General features: G+C 38.5%; 2 protein-coding genes across 2 annotated transcripts; one reads left to right on the plus strand and one right to left on the minus strand.

Moving 5' to 3' along the window:
• Positions 1-4037: 4037 nt before the first annotated feature.
• On the minus strand, positions 4038-5477 carry LOC116202046 (classical arabinogalactan protein 4-like). The gene is made up of 2 exons (XM_031533560.1): positions 5032-5477; positions 4038-4563 (listed from the first exon to the last, which is right to left on the minus strand). The coding sequence occupies exons 1-2, from the start codon at positions 5203-5205 to the stop codon at positions 4297-4299; spliced, it is 441 nt and encodes a 146-aa protein (XP_031389420.1). The 5' UTR covers positions 5206-5477; the 3' UTR covers positions 4038-4296.
• Positions 5478-13478: 8001 nt separating this feature from the next.
• On the plus strand, positions 13479-15332 carry LOC116198930 (esterase OVCA2). The gene is made up of 6 exons (XM_031529201.1): positions 13479-13868; positions 13960-14058; positions 14269-14310; positions 14408-14552; positions 14682-14786; positions 15022-15332. Exons 1-6 carry the CDS (start codon positions 13500-13502, stop codon positions 15075-15077), a joined length of 816 nt encoding a protein of 271 aa, XP_031385061.1. The 5' UTR covers positions 13479-13499; the 3' UTR covers positions 15078-15332.
• Positions 15333-21075: the final 5743 nt, after the last annotated feature.

Raw genomic sequence — 21075 nt, forward strand, 5'->3', positions numbered from 1 at the left:
ATATCTCAATCGGAATGCAAATGATAAAAAACAACTATTTCGGGGGGCCTCTAACGGTTGGGATATGTTTTAGTCCGAATAGCGATGTCCCAAATATTGAAGCAACCCCATTTTGGTGTTTAGACGCAAAGTCTCGAACCTGAATATTTACACGAGGCAATCCGAAACATTGTTGGTGGGAGCGCAACCTTCGACTCAGTAGACACGTTGTCACAATTTTGACCCCTTTGTTCGATTGTTTTTTCTTTTAAGTAATTATGATTCGGATTCGGCTTGTTCATCGATGAGACTGAACGTCCACAACAAGATGTGTGGTCCAAATCATAGATAATCAAAATATCAGAGATGAATCATTAAGATAAAAAATTATAGGACAATTATACGGATATGATGTTATGTCAGAAAATTTGACGGTCAAAAATAAAGTAATCGTAGTAGTTGTTTTTTAGTGTGAACAGTTATAAAAAAATGGGTTGCTAACTAGAGAAATGTGAATTGCAAGCTCAGCATTAAGTGGAATTAAATGTTACAAACAATTCCTATAAATGGAAGTCAATTGGGAATTGGAGAGAGGAAAATGGTAATTGCAAGCTCAGCACATGCATTAATTTGCTTTAATTGCAAGCTCAGCACATGCATTAATGGGGGGGGGGGGGGGGGGGGGGGGGGGGGTTTTGGTGGAGCATAATGCCTTTTATGTTACTGCAAAATAACTACATTGCACAAGTAGTACAAAATTCTAAAGAATAATTCAAATTAGAATTAGAAATAATAAAATTTCAATTAACATATGCTTGAAAATAAGTTAGATACAATAGTAATGCAAATTCAATTAAAAAATGATAGATAATAAGAACGAACTTTGATTTACATGGTGATAAATAAATACAATTGAAATTAAAATGTATAATAAAATAATTCAATATCTACAACATATAATATTTATCGTTAATAATATTGAAAATAAAGTTTATATTCATCAATATAACAAAATTTGTTATAATTGAAAATATAAATTAAAAAAAGACTATGTTCATCAATATAATAACAATGACTAAGTATGTGGAACAATATTAAAAATGATTTATGAACTGATTCATTCAATATTTATGAAACAAAAAAGAAAAAATCCGTAATACGCCAACTGTATGTAAAAATATAATATATGGATAATCTAATTGTATATGTGATCATGTGGTGTCGGTGTGAGTTTGCGTGCACTTTGACTAATCCACTTCCATGATCGAGTCGAAGATATGTTAGTCATGCTCGGTCTTCAACGACAAACATGAATTTGATGAAAATATATATATTTTATTGAATATAAAAATTGAATAACAATGATAATAAATTCTTTTGAAACTGTAAATTTTGGCAGAATTAGAAATAAACATATAGGTTTTCAAAACAAAGCACTTAATAAAAATTCTATGCAAGCGGCACAATACATGCATGAAATGTGAGAATAAGTAAATTTAATAAAAATGATAAGTATATTTATATTAGTTTAAATTGAAACTTTTATGATAGGAGCATTTTATTATATCTAGAACATATAAAGTGAACTTTAGATATCAAACTGTAATTTACAATTTCAATATTAAAATTAAGTTCTCTTAAAAATCATAAAGAATCAAATTAACTAAGCTAGTTTTGGTTAAAAAAATTTTGCTAGCTTGATTTACTATTCTTACTCGTAAAAGACATAAGTTTAACTACTTTCATACGGATAAAGTATTTTAGTAGTTGAAAAATAAGTATTGTAGTAGCGATAAATCGTGAATTTAATATTTTTTATTCATATGTAACTTAAATATGAGCTTGAGTAAATTCTTTAGTGATAAAAAAATTACCTATTTTAAAGAAATTGAATTGAATGATAAAATGATCCTTATCACTAATAATAATCATATGCAATGCACAAGTGATGGGACAAATTTTATTTACGCGTGATTGGAGAGGACTAATGTATCCCGGCCGCCTTGGTTTTTTGACTTGTATGTTTTCATAAATTGATAGGATGATTGTCTGATTTATCAATTTTTGGACGTTCAATTAAGGCAATAACTTAGTAAAGTTTTAGGGTTACCTGAGTGAAATATCCGTTCTCGACTAATTCATATTGGAGTAGAGCCACCTGTTAAGGAATAAAACTCTTTCACCTTATATTTCTTTTATTTATAAAATTCGGACGAAACACCTTATTTAAAGAAATAAACGTTAAATTATTTAAATTAACTGTCGTATTTCGAGAGCAATAAATGATGAGGTAGTATATACATTATTACATAGACAATCGGGGGGGGTCCACATGTCCTTGGGGGGCACGGGAAGCCAAAGTGGGGCTGGGATGATGGGTGGCTGCGCTGGGGGGGCAGGCGGGTCGGCGTCGTCTGAGATGATCAGTCCAACCCTCTTCCAAGAGGAAAAGAAACCAAAAACCAAAACATATGGAGTCACTTCTTACCGCACCAATTTTGGATGCATCTCCGTCCCTTTATAATTGCTTTCAAACATATCAACGATGGTTGTCCTTGTCATTTGGAATTCCTCCCTTGAAGGGGATAGTCATCACAAAAAAACATTATTATTTGAATAAGAAGAAAAGATGAGGGGGAAAAAAATGAATGATTGCCGAATCTTCAACTCGAATACACGACAATGTGACCACGGGTCTTGTGGAGCGCATCACTCCACCACATAATTATGAGATTAAGAGGTTTGCTGAATAGGGTAATATTGTTACAAATTAACAACCAAGTGAGGCTGTAAGAGATGTTTTATAACGTTCCGTGAATCAAAAGTGAGCCGTTGTCGCTGAACTTTTTATCTTCAGTGGACGGTCATGAAGAGGGTTCAAGAATCGAGATGGACCTTATCTCACTGTTTTTCGTATGCAAAGCTGTGATTTTAAAATAACGAAAATAACTTGTTTAGACGAAAAATTTTGACTAAAAAGGAGGAAAGACATAGGGGGGTCTTATTCCTTCCCCATGACGAGTGCTATTCCTCCATCCCGCCAAGCCATAGAAATGCATGGAGTGGGCCGGACCTCAATCAGATATCAGTTATGCGCCTACCGGTCCACTTACATGGGCTGGGCTTTGTGTTCGACCATATCAGACTTGCAACCAGGCTTCTGTCTTCCATTTAGTGTACGGAAACTTATTTCCTTTCCTGGTTTTTTCACTTTAAAATAACAAAGTTAATTTCACGACCATCAAAATAAGTAGTTCGTGTTTTTTAAAAAAATTTATGTTAATTCGATGTTACTAAATTCTACCATTGTTCAGTGTAATTTCGATTTATTTCTAATTATATAAACTTTATGTATCACTTGCCTAGTTGTACTACTACTTAAATCTATAGGTTAAATATAATAAAAACTTCGATTTTTTTTCTTAAGAATATTCGGTATGTCTAACACCTACTGGGTGGCCTAACACATCTAGGTTAAATTTAATGAATGGACCATATTCTTCCAATAATTAAGATTAGAACAAAGTCAAATAAATAAGATCCATGAGAAATATTTCAAAATTTCCACGACTATATATGCTTAGCTTCACGCGTCTTTTCAAAATGCTCGCTGGCCACTTTGCTCGAATGCTTCTCCCACACAAATAAAATCAAATAGTCCTTCCAAAAGTCAAAAGAAATTTAAAAAGAAAAATATGGGATAATATAAAATCTAGAACTTGGTTGAGGTGAGGATGATTCTCATAGATGTCACATTGATCGGGATGTGAATTTTCTTGGGTGAAATCAATTAATGTTTTGAATCAATAGAAATGTGCCACATTAATCTTCATCCTAATCAATCATTGGATCTTCCTTGTCAAACTTGCCCTCATTAACCTCAGAGTACACATATCACTTCCTCATATTAGAATTTTTTATAAGATTATTCTACAGACATGATGGAGTTTTTCGATCTAATTTGAATTTATCTGTCGCACATTACGTAATACGAACTAGAATCAAAGTATTTGTATTTGAGATTCCACGAGCAATCATCATTAGAGTGGAACGGCATATAAAGAATATAAGGTATTTTATTAGTCTACTATTTCGATGTACATAAGGGAACTCATCTACACAAGGTGAGGACACGATACAATGAATCACCAAATAATCAAAATGGTCAAAAATACAAAGCAATAAAAAGAGAAAAACCCAAAGATACAAAAATCACATATGGAAAATAAATAAAGTGTGAAAACGCAAATAAATGAGAAGAAATGGAACTATTCGACAAACAATAATATATCATAACCGTCCGCGGAAACAGTGAATCTAGGCCGCGAAAGCCAAGGCGAAGACTACGCCGGCAAAGGCGGTGGCGGCGCTAGCGGCAGTGGTGGCAGCGAAGTTGTCCGATGGGGTGGGAGGGACGGTAGGAGCTTCAGAGCCTGCTGGGGTGGGAGCAGAGGGGGGTGCCGGCGGGGAGGCAATGCCGGGTCCGGGAGAAGCAGCCGGAGTCTCAGAGGACGGGGCCGGGGATGGGGTCGGCGTGGTAGTCGGGGTTGGAGCAGGGGAAGGAGGGGTTTGGGGAGAAGGTACCTGTTCAATATCAGGCGACATATGCGTAAGGAGAAAAGCCCAAACCATAAATCAAAACGACTATGGATTTGTTTCTGATCCATTAACACGTGATGTCCATGCCATTAACAGGAGAAACACCCGAAAAGATTCTCGAATTAATGTACTAATTCGAAAAAAATAAGTGTCACATTTCAAAAAATCATGATCCATTTCGAGTTTAAAGAAATGCTAATATAATTCTAAATAAAATCTACAGAATGGTGAATCTACAGTGATGAACATCAACTGTTCCACTCGTTTTGTAATCGGATCGAGCCGATTGTCTCGGTGTTTGTAATAATTTCCTATGGACAACAATTGAAATAAGACTGGAATTTCTTTGGCCAAATAATAGAAACTCTACTAAAAATGATTTATGCTCCCTTTGTGCATCATAGCATGCTGTCAACAATTATATCAATGGCAAATGTGCTGAAGTGAACGTACCGGTGCGGCGGATGGAGCGGGAGTAGGAGCCGGAGGAGTGGAGACAGGGGCGGGGGTCGGAGCAGGAGGAGGAGTCGACCCGGCAGGGGATGGCGCCGGGGACTGAGCGAAGCACGAAGTGGCCAAGAGGGCCAGGACCAGCACAGCCTGAACCGAACCGAAACCCATCTTCATCGTCGTATACGATCCTGTTCGACGGAAAAACAGAGCACGGGAGCACAGAAAAGCAGAGAGAGTATGTTGGTTTGTTTTCTGGGCAGTGAAGATGTACTGAGAGGGATGGAGATATATAAAAAGGGGGGTGTAGGAAGAAGGGACAGCGAAGAATAATCAATCAACCCCCAAAATAATAATCGGATTAATAATTGAAGGGTGCGTGCGAAGATTCCTCCAAGAATTCGATTTTAATTTTTGTATATATGATGATGATCACATGCAGATGAACATATGAATGAATGTGTATGTATGTGCGTATTTATAGGCGCAGAGGAGGGGTGAATGAGGAGGTTAAGGTAAGGTAAGACTCGGCCATGGCGGTGCCAACAAACGGGGTCAATTTGTTGACCGTCTCCTTTCTTTGAAGTTTCAACTTCCCTCAAAGGTTTCTCGTTTCTTCGCGGATCGGGCACACGGTTAGGACCAACCAAGGACGAGGTTGCACTTTGCAGCCGCCCCAGCCCTGCCCGCTCAACCAGAACTCGACACCTGTGCGAGGGCATTTTAGCAATTCGAATCGGGAATGAGGACTTGGCTTACTAGTCGTCTTATGTTACGAGCGTGGCCGATCTGTACTTGGCTTATTATCCCGATCGAGTCATCCGAACGAGTGATTTAGGATATAACGCCGCACTTATCATCTGAAATGAAAGACCCGTTCAATGAGGTGGTGAAAGCAATCGTCATACGTGTTCACATCTAGCAAGTTAAAGGCTCTTTTTAATTTCTTAACGCGACCCTTTTATCCCTTCTAATGCCATTGATAATTGCACATCTGTCTGTCTGTATGTATGTATGTATGTATGTATGTATGCATGCATGCATGGCTTAGAAGGTAAGTGCGAAGTCTCTTTCTCCGTCACAGTCTGGCCTCCGCGTTAATTATTTTCTTTTTATTTTTTTATTTATTTTTAAAAAAATCAACCAACCCGGCAAGCCCCAGCCCGAGGTCGGTGATTTTACTGATCTACCCCTTTGACAATTTCGTCGAGGGAAGTCTCTCCTGTAGCGGGGATGCAGTCAGACGAATTTGTGCCCTTCGCAATCTGGACACGTGGAAGCATCTCTTTGGTTCATTCTCATGACATCAGAAGGAACCGAATTAAAGCATGAAATTTTGAGGACACGTGTCGCGTTTGGGTGCCTTGAAAGATGGAAGTTGACAACACGTCGGTTTGTTGACAATTAGATTCCTTGCTAAGTCGGTCCATGTAATGCTTCTTGCAAATATGATTAGATGCTGCATTAAGTAATTGTATTGTGGCTTCTATTAGTAAGATGATGAGTAATGAATCGTGCTTTTATCATTTTTAGATATTATCAATTGATCGAAAAGAGCTGATGTCAAAGCACGATGAATGACGTGATTCTAATAGCTTCATTAAAGCTGATTAAGGCACACGTACACACACAATAGAAATAGCATTCGAACAGGACGTGTTCTCGATCCAAAATTGATGCGATGTGGGTAAATTTTGAAGCAATTTGGCACCAAAATGGTCATTTACATTGTAATACAAGAAGTATAGGGTAATTTCTTGCAATTATTTGATTAATTGAGACTTAATAGCATTACGGTGTGAATAGAAGTTGGCGCGGCCTTATGGACATAATTGGGGAGAGAGAAAAAAAAAATATTAATGTAATGTGAACCGAAATTGGGATTGGGGAACAACTTGCAACAGTCACTTGACCCCAGGCAACAATAATATACACATAAAACAAATGTTGCCCCAAAACTTGCATGTTTTCTTGTCCTTTTAACATGACATTATCTTTGAAAAGTGGCATGACATTTCTAGCATGACCGCTGGTGTTAGTCAGACGGACACCGAGCAGGCTGAGTATTTGGACGGTGCGGGACATATGGATTTCTAGGAAGGGCATAGCAACTAACACAAAATGAAATCGAACGTGTGAGAACCTGAAAAGCTGATAGAATCCGGATTGCAAAAACCCTTGCATGTAAGGATTCCGGTAGATCGCAATACATCGATATAGTTGATATGTAATGTAAACTTGGAAAGTCTCATGTTCTTAAGCCATGCAATAATTCAATCGTAAAGTGAGCTAATTCAATCAAAAGAGAGTGTAGTGCAGTGGCGTAAGCCCTCGTTCGTTGATATAGAGGTCGTAGATTCGATACTTAGTAGGAGCAACGGTAGAATCTGCAGGATTTGATTCTGTTACAGCGCATAAAGCAGCAGATCATATATGGCTAGCTAGCTCAAATTGATGGCCTTTTTCCGTGTTTCATGAGGCACATCGTAGTCGTAGATGCCTGCTACATGAGCTTCAAGAAGAGACCGGATATATAAAGGATTGAATAATTTTAAGAAACATGCAATGCAAGCTAAGCTAAGGTGCCCACCTCCCCAGGGTAGTTGGACACAACACATTATGTATCATATGATTTTATTGGCCCAATGTGTGGGTCGTAATTGCTGGTATACTTTGGGAAGCCATTATTATTTATATATTCAACGATAGCTTATTCCAGTTAATTCGGTTCTGGTATAATAATTATTATTATAATATAATGTGTAATGTGTGTATAGAAGCTGGCACAAGGCTGGCAATGATAAGAAATATAGAACATGGCAATCATTAGATCAACAGATCTGTATTAATCAAATCCCCTATCTATCTATAACGTATTAATTTGTTCTCCCCGAAGATAGATAAGTTGATATGGAAACTTCTAATCTATATATCTATATCGATAGGTATGAAATTTTACTGAAATTCTAATGGCAGAATTGGTCTTAATCAATGCAATTTGGCTCTTTATTTGGATTTGTTGTTTGTGCTTTGGATTACCCTTTTACATTGTCAAAGGTGCCGTTGTGGGGATTGCATCAATCTTCACCGAAAGGCTTTTGCACAAAGATGTCGACCTTTATTTAAATGATATACCTGTCTTTATATATATATATATATTATATTGTTGGGAAAGTCGTATAATATATGTTCGCTTTTGTAGGCTCAACTCAAGTACAAAAAAGAAAAATAGAAAAAAAGGATTGTTTATCATGACTCCTAAAATTCATCCCTACACGTTTTAATTAATTTCCATGGACTATATCCGGACATGCATTTTTTCGGGAATAGTTAATTTCCGAAGTTTTCATCCTTCTATTAGTATCAACCTCCTGTGCGACCGAAAAAAAAATTCCTAAAAATTAATTCTCTATATATCGTCCTATGGTTATTGGACGTCAAACCGGTGTTCAGAGGGGGTTGAATTTGTTAGCCTATTTCTATCCCACAAGTATACGGATCGCAACAAGTAATATAGAAGTTAATCAAGTGTCGTCCCACAGAGATTACTCCTAAAAATTCTACTAGCAAGCAAAATTATCGCCAAAGTCGAGCAGTCAGTTATTTAATGGAAATTTTGCAAAAAAAAAAAAGCAACTGACATTTAAAAGCAATTAATTTAAATCAGATCGGAAATTCACTCAATGACGACTACCTAGGACTGCGATTTCCCCTAGCATTTCACTAATTTAATTAATTCTCCCTATCACTAACTTTCCCTAAGACTCCATTCATTAACCTAGGGTTCTAATTTATTTTTAAAGTTGTTTCGAATCTCCTAAGGAAATACCTACACTAACCGATCCCCTACATTTCTATGGTTACCAAATTAGTGTAAATTCATTAAGATTCAACCCTACTTTGGCTATCTAAAGTGAATAGTTATATTTCTATTCTACCCACAAATAAATTATAGACCCAAATCTACCATCGAAACGATTTATTAAAGTTAATCTTAGACTATCCATATCTCAATCTAAACCTAAAATTCCCCTTTCTAGTTCAAATAGATTATTCGGTCATTGCAATTAGTGGCCAAGTAATTGAAAGCATGAAGCACAAGTAAAGATAAATGAATCGAAATCAAAGACTAAATAGATCAAGAGAACAATAAAATTAACTACGTGCTAGGTTGTATCACAATCCTAGAATAAAAACTCAACACATGCGGACTAGAGAACATATGGAAGAATTCATAGTATTCATTGAAACAAATTAAAGGAGTTCACAAGGAAGAAGAAGAAATCGGCAAAGCCTGCCGAAACCCCACACACCCCAGAGTCTTCTCCTCTGTTGTGTTCCCAAAAGCGAGCCGCCACCTCCCTGTCTTCCTGTGTGTGTTCGTCTGCCTATTTGTGGCTGCCCTCTATATATATATATATATATAAAAGCTTTAGTTTATAAGGGCGCGTTTGATTTCTTAGTTTGATTTTAGAATTATGATTTTAATTTTAACTCTACTCACTACACAACAAAAATACACATTTCTCAAGTTAAATTTATAATATAATCCCATTTATCCTTTTCCACAATCAAAATCAAAATCAAAATCAAAATCAAAATCAAAATTACTTTAACTTTGAAACAAAACGTACTCTAAAATTCTAGCTATAATCATAGTATATGTCTTGTATTTCAAAATTCCTATAATCAAGCAACAATAGATATTTATGATAATCTTCTCTTCTATGATTATATCATCAATATATTCCCTCCTTGATATCCAAGCATGCAAGTAAACCAGCAGATCTTCACGAAACTATCAAATCAATAAAAGGTCTTTTACGGAGCATAGCAGGAGTGGAAGCAGCACAAAACAGAGAGAAGGAGCCTCGCAAACACACCCCTGCAACTATCGGTGGCACAAATACCCACCGGACTAGATTGGAGCATTATTAGCACAGATGCAACTTGGAGCAGTAGTAGAGCATGCCTCTCGGAAATCATCCAACGACCGAATAGCCCACCGTTTCTATCTTGGGTCCAGATCTCCAATGAGGAAAAGCCACTCCAAACAAAAGCTCGAGCCGCCCTCCTTGCCCTTTCAATAGCGGCGGATAGAGGAATGACAAAGATTTGGCTGCAAAGTGACGCCTTGATTCTTGTAGATGCCATTTTACACCCGCATACTACACCGTGGGAAATTAAGACCTTAGCAGCGGATATTATTTCTAGCCTAAATTACTTCTCGAATTGGTTTTGCTCGTGGAACCTAGGGAAGATAATACCCTTATTCATGACTTAAGCCAATTTAGCTCTAAGTCAAATTTTCACTCTCTTTGCACTTTCGAAAGGTACCATATCCTAGATTCATCGACTTCTGTATCTTTTTCTAATTAATGAATTACCTTATTCAGAGAAAAAAAATCAAGTCTACATTCGAAAATTTCTAGAAGCAAATTTCATAGCTCTTCATGAATAGGCCAAAACCCAGCCCGACAAAGAAGTCCCCGTGCTCCCTTGATATTCCATGCAATAATCTCGAGCCCTTGAGCACTTCAAAATCTCGAACAACTATTAAAATAGAACTCGAATTAATAGCATGCAATTCATAGGGAATAATCAAAGAATAATATGGAAAAGAAATCAAAAGACTAGAAAACCTATAAAATAAAACTAAAACTAATAATGACCTAAAAACGACCTAAAACTAGACTATCTCAAGGTTCTAGCTCCAATTAACAGCTCAATAGTGCTTAGATTAACTCGATTTGATCGAGTTATCAGAATTCCATAAGAAGTATTTCCTCCTTATATCATTGGTATTTATATTCACAGCGCATGCATACGACAATTTCAATTAAATAATAGCATAGTTTCCGTGACACAAAGATTGCGCCATAACGGCCCTTCAGACGTTGTTGATATCGGTGACCCGGGAAAAGGCTAGTACTGTAGTAGAGATGTATAACATCATCTGAATTTGGCTGGAACCGATCATGGTCAATGATGGGCAAAGTACACCCTGAAAGTTTTCGAAAAATCATTTATTAATTGAAGATAATCACGATTGAGACTAATGTATCCTTTTTATTTTTTGCTTTATTTCATATTCTTATATGAGACTCATGAGACTCCCTTAATGACCGAAAAAAAAAATTAAGATGATCGTTGTTGTCCCAAAATTTGAAAAGCTCATATATTCATTTGAAGTTTAAAGAATACGTTAAAGATTAGAAAATTAAGAAAATCAAAATTAAGATTAAAATATGAAGAAATTTTCTGTTATATATATTAATTCATGACCTTTAGTAAGAGGAAAAATAATGCATCATCGTAAGACTTCTGATAAATTTTAATAACCTTTTCTCAAGTAAAATATGGGCCTGAAGCTAGGGCAGTAGGGTTAAATAATAAAAGAATTACAAAAGGAAAGATTAATCATCTTCAATATAATTATCTCAAATTCTGTTGATTTGACCATGGGTATTAGAACATTTCACCTTCTTCCTTCTCTCTCTCTCTCGGATATCTGAGGATTTGTCTTTCAGGTTTCTTGACGATGTATGCTGCAGATGATATTAACAGTTCGGTCACAGATCGCGATAAAACCTCATATCCGAAATTTTGCTAATTAAAAGTTCAAGAACTGAGATCACCCGGGGAAAAAAAAGAAAAAAAAAGAAGTTCAAGAACTGAGCATATGGTTCAGCTTCAATTGTATCAGGAATGTATGACAAATGACGTTCTAGCGCTGGCAAACTGAAAGGAACGAGCCCACTCAAAGGCCCATGGGCTATTTAGCCCGACCAGTCCGCCATTTTGCTCCACAAATCAATTTACTCGGAGTTTTGCTTTCTTCCATTAACAATCCACCCATATCATCATATACTTGGCAATGTTCTATGCGGTTCCAAAAATTGTATTAATATTTTAAATTAGAAAATCATGATTAAAAAATATAATAAATTCTAAGGACCCCGCTAATTTTAAGTGGACAAACTTTAATTACTTGCAGTACTGGAATTTGAAATTCATTTAGAATATTTCGTAGTCATGATCAAGTCAAAGTTCAACCGACGATTAGTCTAAGTCAATAGGTTGATATAATTTTGTCTTTTACTGAAAAAAAGTTAAGACATTTTTAGTGTCATTAAAAAAACTTAAAAAGTTAAACTCCGACCATATCCATCACGGGAGTAACTTCTCTAAGCGAAAAGAGAAGTGTCGTGTGAATCTGCCACCAAATCCTTTTCATAATGCCAAATTTGCCAGCAACATATAAAATTGTTGCTAGAACATCTTGCGGCATTCTGCGCCATAACTTCTCTAAGCAAAAGGAGAAGTGTCGTGTGAATCTGCCGTCAAATCCTTTTCATAATGCCAAACTTGCTGGCAACATATAAAATTGTCGCTAGAACATCTTGCGGCGTTTTGGGCGTTTTCGCAGCAGTGTTTAGGTGCGGTCCAAAGACTAGGGCTTGTTTGGTTTTAGGATATTATTTTAGAATCACAATTCTAACTTTAACTCTACCCACTACAAAACAAAATGACTCATATAAAGTCAAAGAGTGGGCCCCATTTATACCACTTTTTTCTATAACAAAACAACATAACTCATACAAAGTCAAATGATCGGCCCCACTTATACCACTTTTTTTCAAAATCAAAATCTGATTTTAAAATCATACTATGAAACCAAACGCAACATAACATTTACATGTAGTAGTGTCTTAATCATAATCCATTCCTATTATATGCTTATATAATCTGTCTCCATAAATTTTCTCCTTATTACCACATGCTTCACCTTCATCATGTCCCTCTCCCTCCAAAATAGAATATCTGATTTTTTAATATTCACTTAAATAGTTCAAATATCAATAGACAGAGTTAAATTACTGGAGTTATATCGTTCAGTTTTGTGGAATAAACTATACCTCTTTAATTCGCTTATATGTCCACGCAATGCACGAGATTTTATCTAATTTTTCTTTTAACTATAAATCAAATTACAAGCATTATCATGTCAAATAAAATTATGCTTCACATGAATTGTTAAAAGTATTCATACTAACTATTAGATCATAGCATAGCGTGTTAACTCATTTGCCCTCGTAGCATGGCTCAGTCTCTACAATGTCGAATCATCGAGGTACGAGTACCCCATAGCACATCTTCCTGTAGACACCGATTATGTAAATCCCAACCTAATCCTTGATGTAACTGTGAGTAAGAAGAAAAGTGACGGTTTAATCGGATCGAGAGAAAGTTAAATCAACAACATCAGACATTAGGTTAGGAGTTAAACCGATGTAAGCTGTCGAGATTTTCGTGAAAGCACTGCTGTCTTCGACAACTTTTTTTATAATACGACTATAAAGAGCATTGCTTTTAGGTCATGCCGTAATTCACGAAATTTTTTGTTCTTGATGCGCTTATGACCTTCCACATGTGAGAAACCACCATCTGACGGTGCACATGAACCTGCCATGAATGGCCAACTACCATTAGTGAAACAAGCTATGCTTATTATTCAAAGTAGCCAGTCCCCACGGCATCACCTAACTCCCTTGCCAAAAAAAGCTCTAAGCCGAACAGCAGACCGTGAAGCCGAAACCATGGCGCCAGGAGAAGCGGAGGAGGGCCAAACTCAGCCGGAGAGAAGGCCTAGAATAATCTGCCTCCACGGCTTCAGAACAAGCGGCAAGATCCTCCGGACGCTGGTCGAGAGGTGGCACGAGAGCATCCTTCAGAAGCTCGACCTTGTCTTCCTCGACGGGCCCTATCCTGCCCAGGGAAAATCCGCGGTCGAGGGCATCTTCGACCCCCCCTACTACGAGTGGTTCCAGGCCAATGAGGTCAGCTTTCTGGTTCCCCTAACTCACTTTCTAATTTCCTGGAAATTTCAGAAGAAGTTGGTAAGCGGCTTTTTCTCGTGGGCGAAACCAGGATTTTACGGAGTACGCGAACTTGGAGGAGTGCCTTAGGTACATTGAAAGCTACATGTTGGAAAACGGGCCTTTCGATGGCTTTCTCGGGTTTTCGCAGGTAGGGCTCGACATAGGATGAATTTAAGGATGCTCTTTGCAATCTGTTGATCGTACTTTAATAATGAAAGATGTGGAAGACAGAGCCTATATAAAATTGTCTGAATGATAGAAACTGCTCGTAGATCTGATTTCAACACTAGTTGTACTCATGCCATTTTTCCTAGTAATTGGAAGACGAATTTGTTACCTTACAGTTCTTGTTTCTTAGGGAGGGCTTCTAGCAGCTGCCTTGCCTGGAATCCAAGCACAGGTACATTACCAGATTTCCCGAATAAAATGTGATTGAAAAGTGCAATTTCTTGGATTTTGTAAGCGAACTCTAAGCAACTTGGGAGAATTAATCGCAGGGATTGGCCCTTACGAAAGTTCCAAAGATCAAGTTCTTGATCATTATTTCTGGAGCTAAGTTCGGAGGGTCGAAATTTGGGATGCCACCGATAGCTGCAAACGCCTTCTCATCTCCCATTCGTTGCCCTTCCCTCCATTTTATCGGTGATTCTTTTTCATATAATAGATACATCCCAGATGTGGTTTCGACGTTTTCTAACAGCATTTATTGCATAAATGATCATCTTGAGACGAAATGTTAATTAGTTGATCGTATGACTGTGTTTTATGCAGAGGATCAGACGAGTTTTATGAGCTCGGAGGGAATCGCACTGCTGGATTCATTCGTGGAACCTGTCGTGATTCATCATGCACAAAAACACACGGTCCCAAGACTCGGTGAGTGTCGCTGTTATGACATTCTCTCCCACATACATTTTACGGAATTGATTTGTTTAGGAGTTGAAGCTCGAGCGACATGGAGTTTGCATACTACTGATATGCGGACCTGAAAGAAAGGCCAACAAAATATATTTATGAGATGTACTAAGAATCATACTAATATTTTCAGTGGTATACTATAGAGCGGAAACTGATTTGTTAATTTCGGTTCATTCTGTTTTCATCAATACAGATGATCGAAGCGAGGAGACGATGCTTCGCTTCATTGAGAAGATTACTAACATCTAGGAGTAAATCAATAGAGAGAAGACTAGTCTCTCTAGAATTTGCAATTCATATCGGGGTTTCCGTATAATGTCACGGACTAATGTCGTCTTTTTATATTTCTGCATGTGATGCAGCAGAGAAGTTGCCATAAGATTTTCACCGCATGTGTGGCCTGAAATAGCAATCAAGCATAATAAAACCCGTCGAAAAACTCAAGATCTCTTGTGAATTTTGTCGAACTATTGGTCTCTATGCTTTAGTGTCAAGTTCACCTAATGTCTACATTTCAAGTTTAAATCATACATGTCAAATCGGACGCATTTTTTTCCTTATACAGCGCGTGAAGTTGGCTTAATCTGCTTCTATTTGAATGATTTGTCTAATTTCATTTCTTGATGTTGATTTAAATGTGTCTTATTTCAGAAAAAAAGATTAAAAAATGTGTCTTAGTCAAATACATAAACAGTCAACTAATCAATTGGACGATTTCTTGAGTCATCATCTCGAGTTTGACAATAGTTGCTACTTGGACTGCCACAAATTCTTGTCCAATCCAAAATTAAGTTTCAGTTATTTAAATGTCAAAATAGGAATATATATATATATATATAGAGAGAGAGAGAGAGAGAGAGAGAGTAAAACCAACTGCACCAAATAATAAATGCATTTAATAAATATCACCAATATTTTAAAATAAATTATAAATATTATAATTAATAAATTAATATTATCGTTAATCTAAATAATAAATAACTATATTGTACGACAAAAGTAAGTCTCAAATTATATATATAATCCCATTTCCATGTAAAAATTACAAAATTAATCACTAAAAGTCACTATTTTTATCAAAAAAATTGGCAAAAGATTTAAATTAGAGAAAACTGTCAAATACACCTTGAAAGGTGAATTCTATATCAAATTTAACCTCGAAATTTTTTTTTTACATCACATAATCCCTTAACAGTTGAAAAGTATGTCTGAGAAATATCTCCATTAACTTCCCGTTAAAAAAGGACGGAATCCTGTAATGTGGTATTTTTTATTATTTCATGCCTTATTTTATTCTTTCATTCTTTTTTCTCTTCCATTACTTATAATAATATTTTAATCAAAAATATGAAAACCCAAGCAAAAAAGTCTTCTGGTGGGGAAAGGGGAGATTGGTGGTAAGGTAGTCATGGCTGCCACCGCCCTCCAATGTGATCACGGCGAAGTGGTAATCCATTTTGGCCGTCTTCCTTCGAGGTTGTACAATCACGAGTCGCGGTTGCAGAGGAAGAACCCGACCTTCGCGAGCTCGGAATTGGGGACATGGTGGTTGGGAGATGTGAGATACATTAAGCACGAGATGACGGTGTGCTCAATTTTGTAAAAGAGAGAAAGAAATATGAGTTTTGTGTAGAGAAGACTGAGTCAGCGATGGTCGTTGGAGTGTCCTTATTGGCGATCTATCGCCTCTCTCTCTTCAATTTCTTTTTCAGTGGCTTCACTCTTCAATTTTTTGTATCGTAGAATGCTTCGCTTAAAATCCTCTCAACCTAAATTCTAGGCTGAGTTGGGTATACTTTTTTGCGTCTCTGCTTCAATCTCAACTCAAATCTTGCTTCTTCCTTATTCGTTTCTGAAAATTTATCTATGTATAGTTTTATCCTACTTGTGCAATTAGCTGTTGTTGCTAAGAAACAGAGAAAGAAAGGCTGAATCCCCACTCATTAGGTGAGGTGAGTGTATTCAATTATATAGATAATGTACATGGTTGTTAAAGGAAGGTACATAAATGTATATCGATAAATGCCTAGAATACAACAATTATAAATGGAAATCTATGATCGCATATCATCCTCTATTACTCCCCGTCAAGACGATAAACCTTTTGTGAGTCCATCAGCTAGCTGATCATTGGAATTGATGAAATGAATGGAAAGTTGCTTGCTCATGAATCTCTCTCGCACAAAGTGATAATCAATCTCAATGTGCTTTGTTCTGGCATGAAAGATAGGATTCGCCGTAAGGTAGATAGCGGAAATATTATCACACCAGAGAGTAGGAGGATGACGTTGCGATATTCCCAGTTCGTTAAGTAGGGACTGTAACCATAATATCTCCGCAGTGGCATTAGCGAGACTTTTGTATTCTGATTCAGTACTAGACCGAGCTACAGTCCGCTGTTTCTTGGAGCTCCAAGAGACTGGATTGTTTCCAAGAAATATCACAAACCCACTGACTGATCGACGATCATCAGGATTTCCTGCCCAATCAGCATCGGAAAAACCATGAATAGATGATGTAGAACTGGGGTGAAGATGAAGTCCATGAGTAATAGTTCCCTTTAGATACCGCAAAATTCTTTTCACGGCTTGCCAATGAGTAGTGGTAGGACAGTGCATGAACTGGCAGACCTGATTAACTGCATAAGCAATGTCAGGTCTGGTTAGAGAAAGATACTGCAAGCTGCCCACTACACTTCTGTAGAGTGAGGGATCCTCAAAGGAACTTCCATCGTGAAGAGAGAGCCGAGATCCTGTAGTGACAGGGGAGCTGATAGGCTTGCAATCTCGCATAGAGGTGCGAGTAAGGATGTCATGAATATACTTGGACTGAGTGAGATAGAGTCCAGTAGAATCCCTGCGAGCCTCCATGCCAAGAAAGAAATGAATCGAGCCAAGATCCTTCATAGCAAACTCCTTCTGCAGGGCAGTGATTATTGACTGAAACGGTGCTCCTGGAGTCCCAGTCAGAATGATATCATCAACATAGACCAGAAGATAAACGATGTATTGTGGTCCCCGGAGAGTGAAAAGAGAGGAGTCAGCCTTGGAGTCTGAGAAGCCAAGATGCTGAAGGTAGGTACTGAGTCGCTGAAACCAAGCCCTAGGAGCTTGCTTAAGCCCATACAGAGAACGACGAAGTCTGCATATATGATCTGAACGAGAGGGATCAACAAAACCAGGAGGTTGGGTCATATAGACTTCTTCAGTGAGATAGCCATGGAGAAACGCATTCTTAACATCCAGCTGTCGAATGGGCCACTGAGAAGAGACTGCAATGGAGAGGACTGTCCGAATGGTGACCGGTTTGATAACTGGACTGAAAGTTTCTGAATAATCGACCCCTTCCCTCTGATTGAACCCTTTGGCTACTAGTCGAGCCTTGTAGCGATCAATGGTGCCATCAGCCTTTTGTTTAATACGATAGACCCACTTGCAGCCAACGACATTGTGAGCAGAAGATGGCGGAACAAGATCCCACGTATTGTTCTGAAGTAATGCCGTATACTCTTCCTGCATCGCTGTTCGCCAAGCCGAATGTTTACATGCTTGAGCAAACGACTGGGGCTCTTGTAATTCTGCAGAGACAGTGAAAGCAGAAGGATGACGAGATATTATAAAACGCGGAGGAGGAAGAGTTCCATCTTTGGATCGCGTGGTCATCCTGTGTGTATTAGGAGGAATAGATACATCTTCAGGACCCACGGTATCCTCAGCCGATACTATAGAACCTGCAGACTGGTTAGGACTTTCAGGGGAAGACACCAGTAGATCAGTGGGAGAGATGGTAGAATTATGAGAATCATGAATTGGTAGTGAGACAGATGAGGGAACAGGAATATGAGTAATGGTGGTATTAGAAGAAGAACGAACAGACGTACCAGCAGCACATACGGGCCTATAGGAAGACCCTATTGCTCTCTCCGAGATAGGCAGCCTTGTCCTGTAAGGAAAGGAATGCTCATCAAAGATAACTTTGGTTGACAGGAAGATTCGACCTGTGACAGGATTGAGACACCTATATTCTTGATAGTTATAGGGATACCCCAGAAAGATACACGGCTGAGACCGAGGTTCTAACTTATGACGAGTATAGGAACGAAGATATGGATAACAAAGACAACCAAACACTCGTAAATTGGAATAATCAGGAGTATGGCCATGTAGAACTTCATATGGAGATTTGAAACCAAGAGACTTGGTGGGTAGTCGATTGATAATGTATACAGCGGTTTCAAAAGCATAGTCCCAGAATTGTGATGGAAGTGAGGAATGAAAGATTAGAGAAAGACCCATGTCAACAATATGACGATGCTTGCGTTCAGCAGACCCATTTTGTTGAGGTACATGAGGACAGGAGATTCGATGAAAGATGCCATGACTCTGTAATTCAGATTGGAAATCTATAGAGAGAAATTCTTTGGCACCATCAGACTGAAAAAATTTGATCCGATGTCCATAAATGTTCTCAATTTGAAGTCGAAATGCACGAAAAACACGAAGTACATCATGTCGAGATTTTAGGACATAGAACCAGGAGAATTTACTATAATCATCAAGAAAATGAATATAGTAATGATGACCAGTATGTGAGGTAACTGGTGCAGGTCCCCAAATATCAGTATGAATAAGCTCAAATAAGGATGTGCTTTTATGATGAGTCAAAGGAAAAGAGTTGTTTATTATTTTCCCTTGTTGACAGGCGGAGCAAACATAGTCAACATGATCATTATTGAGAGAACAAGAAGAATTCAATGCACGACGAGTAATGGGAAATGATGAGTGACCAAGACGCTGATGCCATAGAATACTAGAACTAGATGTGGACAGATGAGCTTGTGGACCATTAGCATGCCTGTCTCTCTGGTGAAAGCAATAGAGTCCGTCCTTAACTGGACCACGCATAAGCTCCTGGCGAGTATGAAGATCCTTCACAAGAAAACAGTCTGGGTGAAGCTCAAAGAAACATCTATTATCCTTGGCAAATTTAGATATAGAGATGAGATTTTTGGAAATGTGTGGGGCATATAGAATATGATTTAAGTGTAAAGGGCGTTGGGAAATTTTAATAGTAGAGGAACCAGAGGCTAGAACTGGAAGTGCTTTACCATCACCTACGAAGACATTATCTGAAATCGGAGCATCATCACGAAGATTAAGATTAGATAATTGTGATGTCACATGGTGTGTAGCACCTGAGTCCATATACCAGTCGAGGTCATGTAGTCCTGGAGAGGATCCGTGGGTCAAATGAGCCTGTGCCCCAGAGATAGGACTGAATTGACAGGAGGGTGCGGTGTGGCCCGCACGATTACACAGCTGACAGACGACTGTGGATCTGGGCCCAATGTACTGAGCCGGCCCAATGAAATTATTGTTAAATGGAGCTGGGCTGCGAGTTGAATAACCGGACGAGGTGGGCCGGTGTTGAAGGGGCCCAATCGGCCCAGTACGCTGGTCTCGAATTTGGCCCGTGTATCTACCCGGTCTGAAACTCGGATTAAAATGCCTATCCGACCCGAGAGCTTCTCCTCCTCCACCCGATAGCAGATTAGGGTTAGCTTCCCCTGTTTCTCTGCTCGCCTCTTCTCCGGACGAAATCCTTCCCGAGCCGCCTCCTTTGCTTTTGCCTTTCCATCCTTTTCCTTTCCCATTCCAATTGCCACGATTCCCTTGATTACCGCGGCTATTAGTGTAGTGAACCTCAGTCGGGACTGGACCCAGAAGACCCGAGAGAGGTGCAGGAGATGGCGCGGCCGGAGACGTCACGGTTTGGGCTGCTGCATAGAGACGACGCTCCTCATGGCCAACCAGAAGCGATTGAAGTTCCTCCGTGGTCATGGTGAGCATTCTCTCCGACTGGGCAAGGACAATCGGTTCCCAATCGGGACCGAGTCCCGTGTAAATACGCCTGTTGATTTCTGCAGGGGTCTTTAGTTTCCCAATTTGTGCATATCGCAGAGCATGCTCTTTTACTGAGTTAATGAATTTTGCCATTGATTGGTCTCCTTTTTTGAGGTCACGCCATTGTTGATCAAGGAGGTCTTCCTGTGCAGCAGTTAGAGTGAGGAAGGCAGTGGCAAGTGACGTCCAGGCTTCAGAGGATGTTCTGGCAGAGAGGATGGTTACACCGATTTCTTCGGTGACTGCCAGCATTATGCAGGTAAGAGCAAAATTGTCTCTTGACTGCCAATTGAGGAAATCCGAATTTTGCATGACTGTACCATCTGCTCCTGTTGTGGTTTTGC

This window comes from Punica granatum, chromosome 3 (assembly GCF_007655135.1).
Source record: "Punica granatum isolate Tunisia-2019 chromosome 3, ASM765513v2, whole genome shotgun sequence".
Taxonomy (NCBI): domain Eukaryota; kingdom Viridiplantae; phylum Streptophyta; class Magnoliopsida; order Myrtales; family Lythraceae; genus Punica; species Punica granatum.

Excerpts from the sequence above, each read along its gene's own strand:
- LOC116202046 (XM_031533560.1), bottom strand. The coding sequence starts at position 5,205 with ATGAAGATGGGTTTCGGTTCGGTTCAGGCTGTGCTGGTCCTGGCCCTC. Across the intron at positions 4,564-5,031 it reads CCGCTCCATCCGCCGCACCG|GTACCTTCTCCCCAAACCCC; the intron begins GTACGTTCACTT and ends GATATTGAACAG.
- LOC116198930 (XM_031529201.1), top strand. The coding sequence starts at position 13,500 with ATGAATGGCCAACTACCATTAGTGAAACAAGCTATGCTTATTATTCAA. Across the intron at positions 14,553-14,681 it reads CCCTTCCCTCCATTTTATCG|AGGATCAGACGAGTTTTATG; the intron begins GTGATTCTTTTT and ends TGTTTTATGCAG. Across the intron at positions 14,787-15,021 it reads ACACACGGTCCCAAGACTCG|ATGATCGAAGCGAGGAGACG; the intron begins GTGAGTGTCGCT and ends TCATCAATACAG.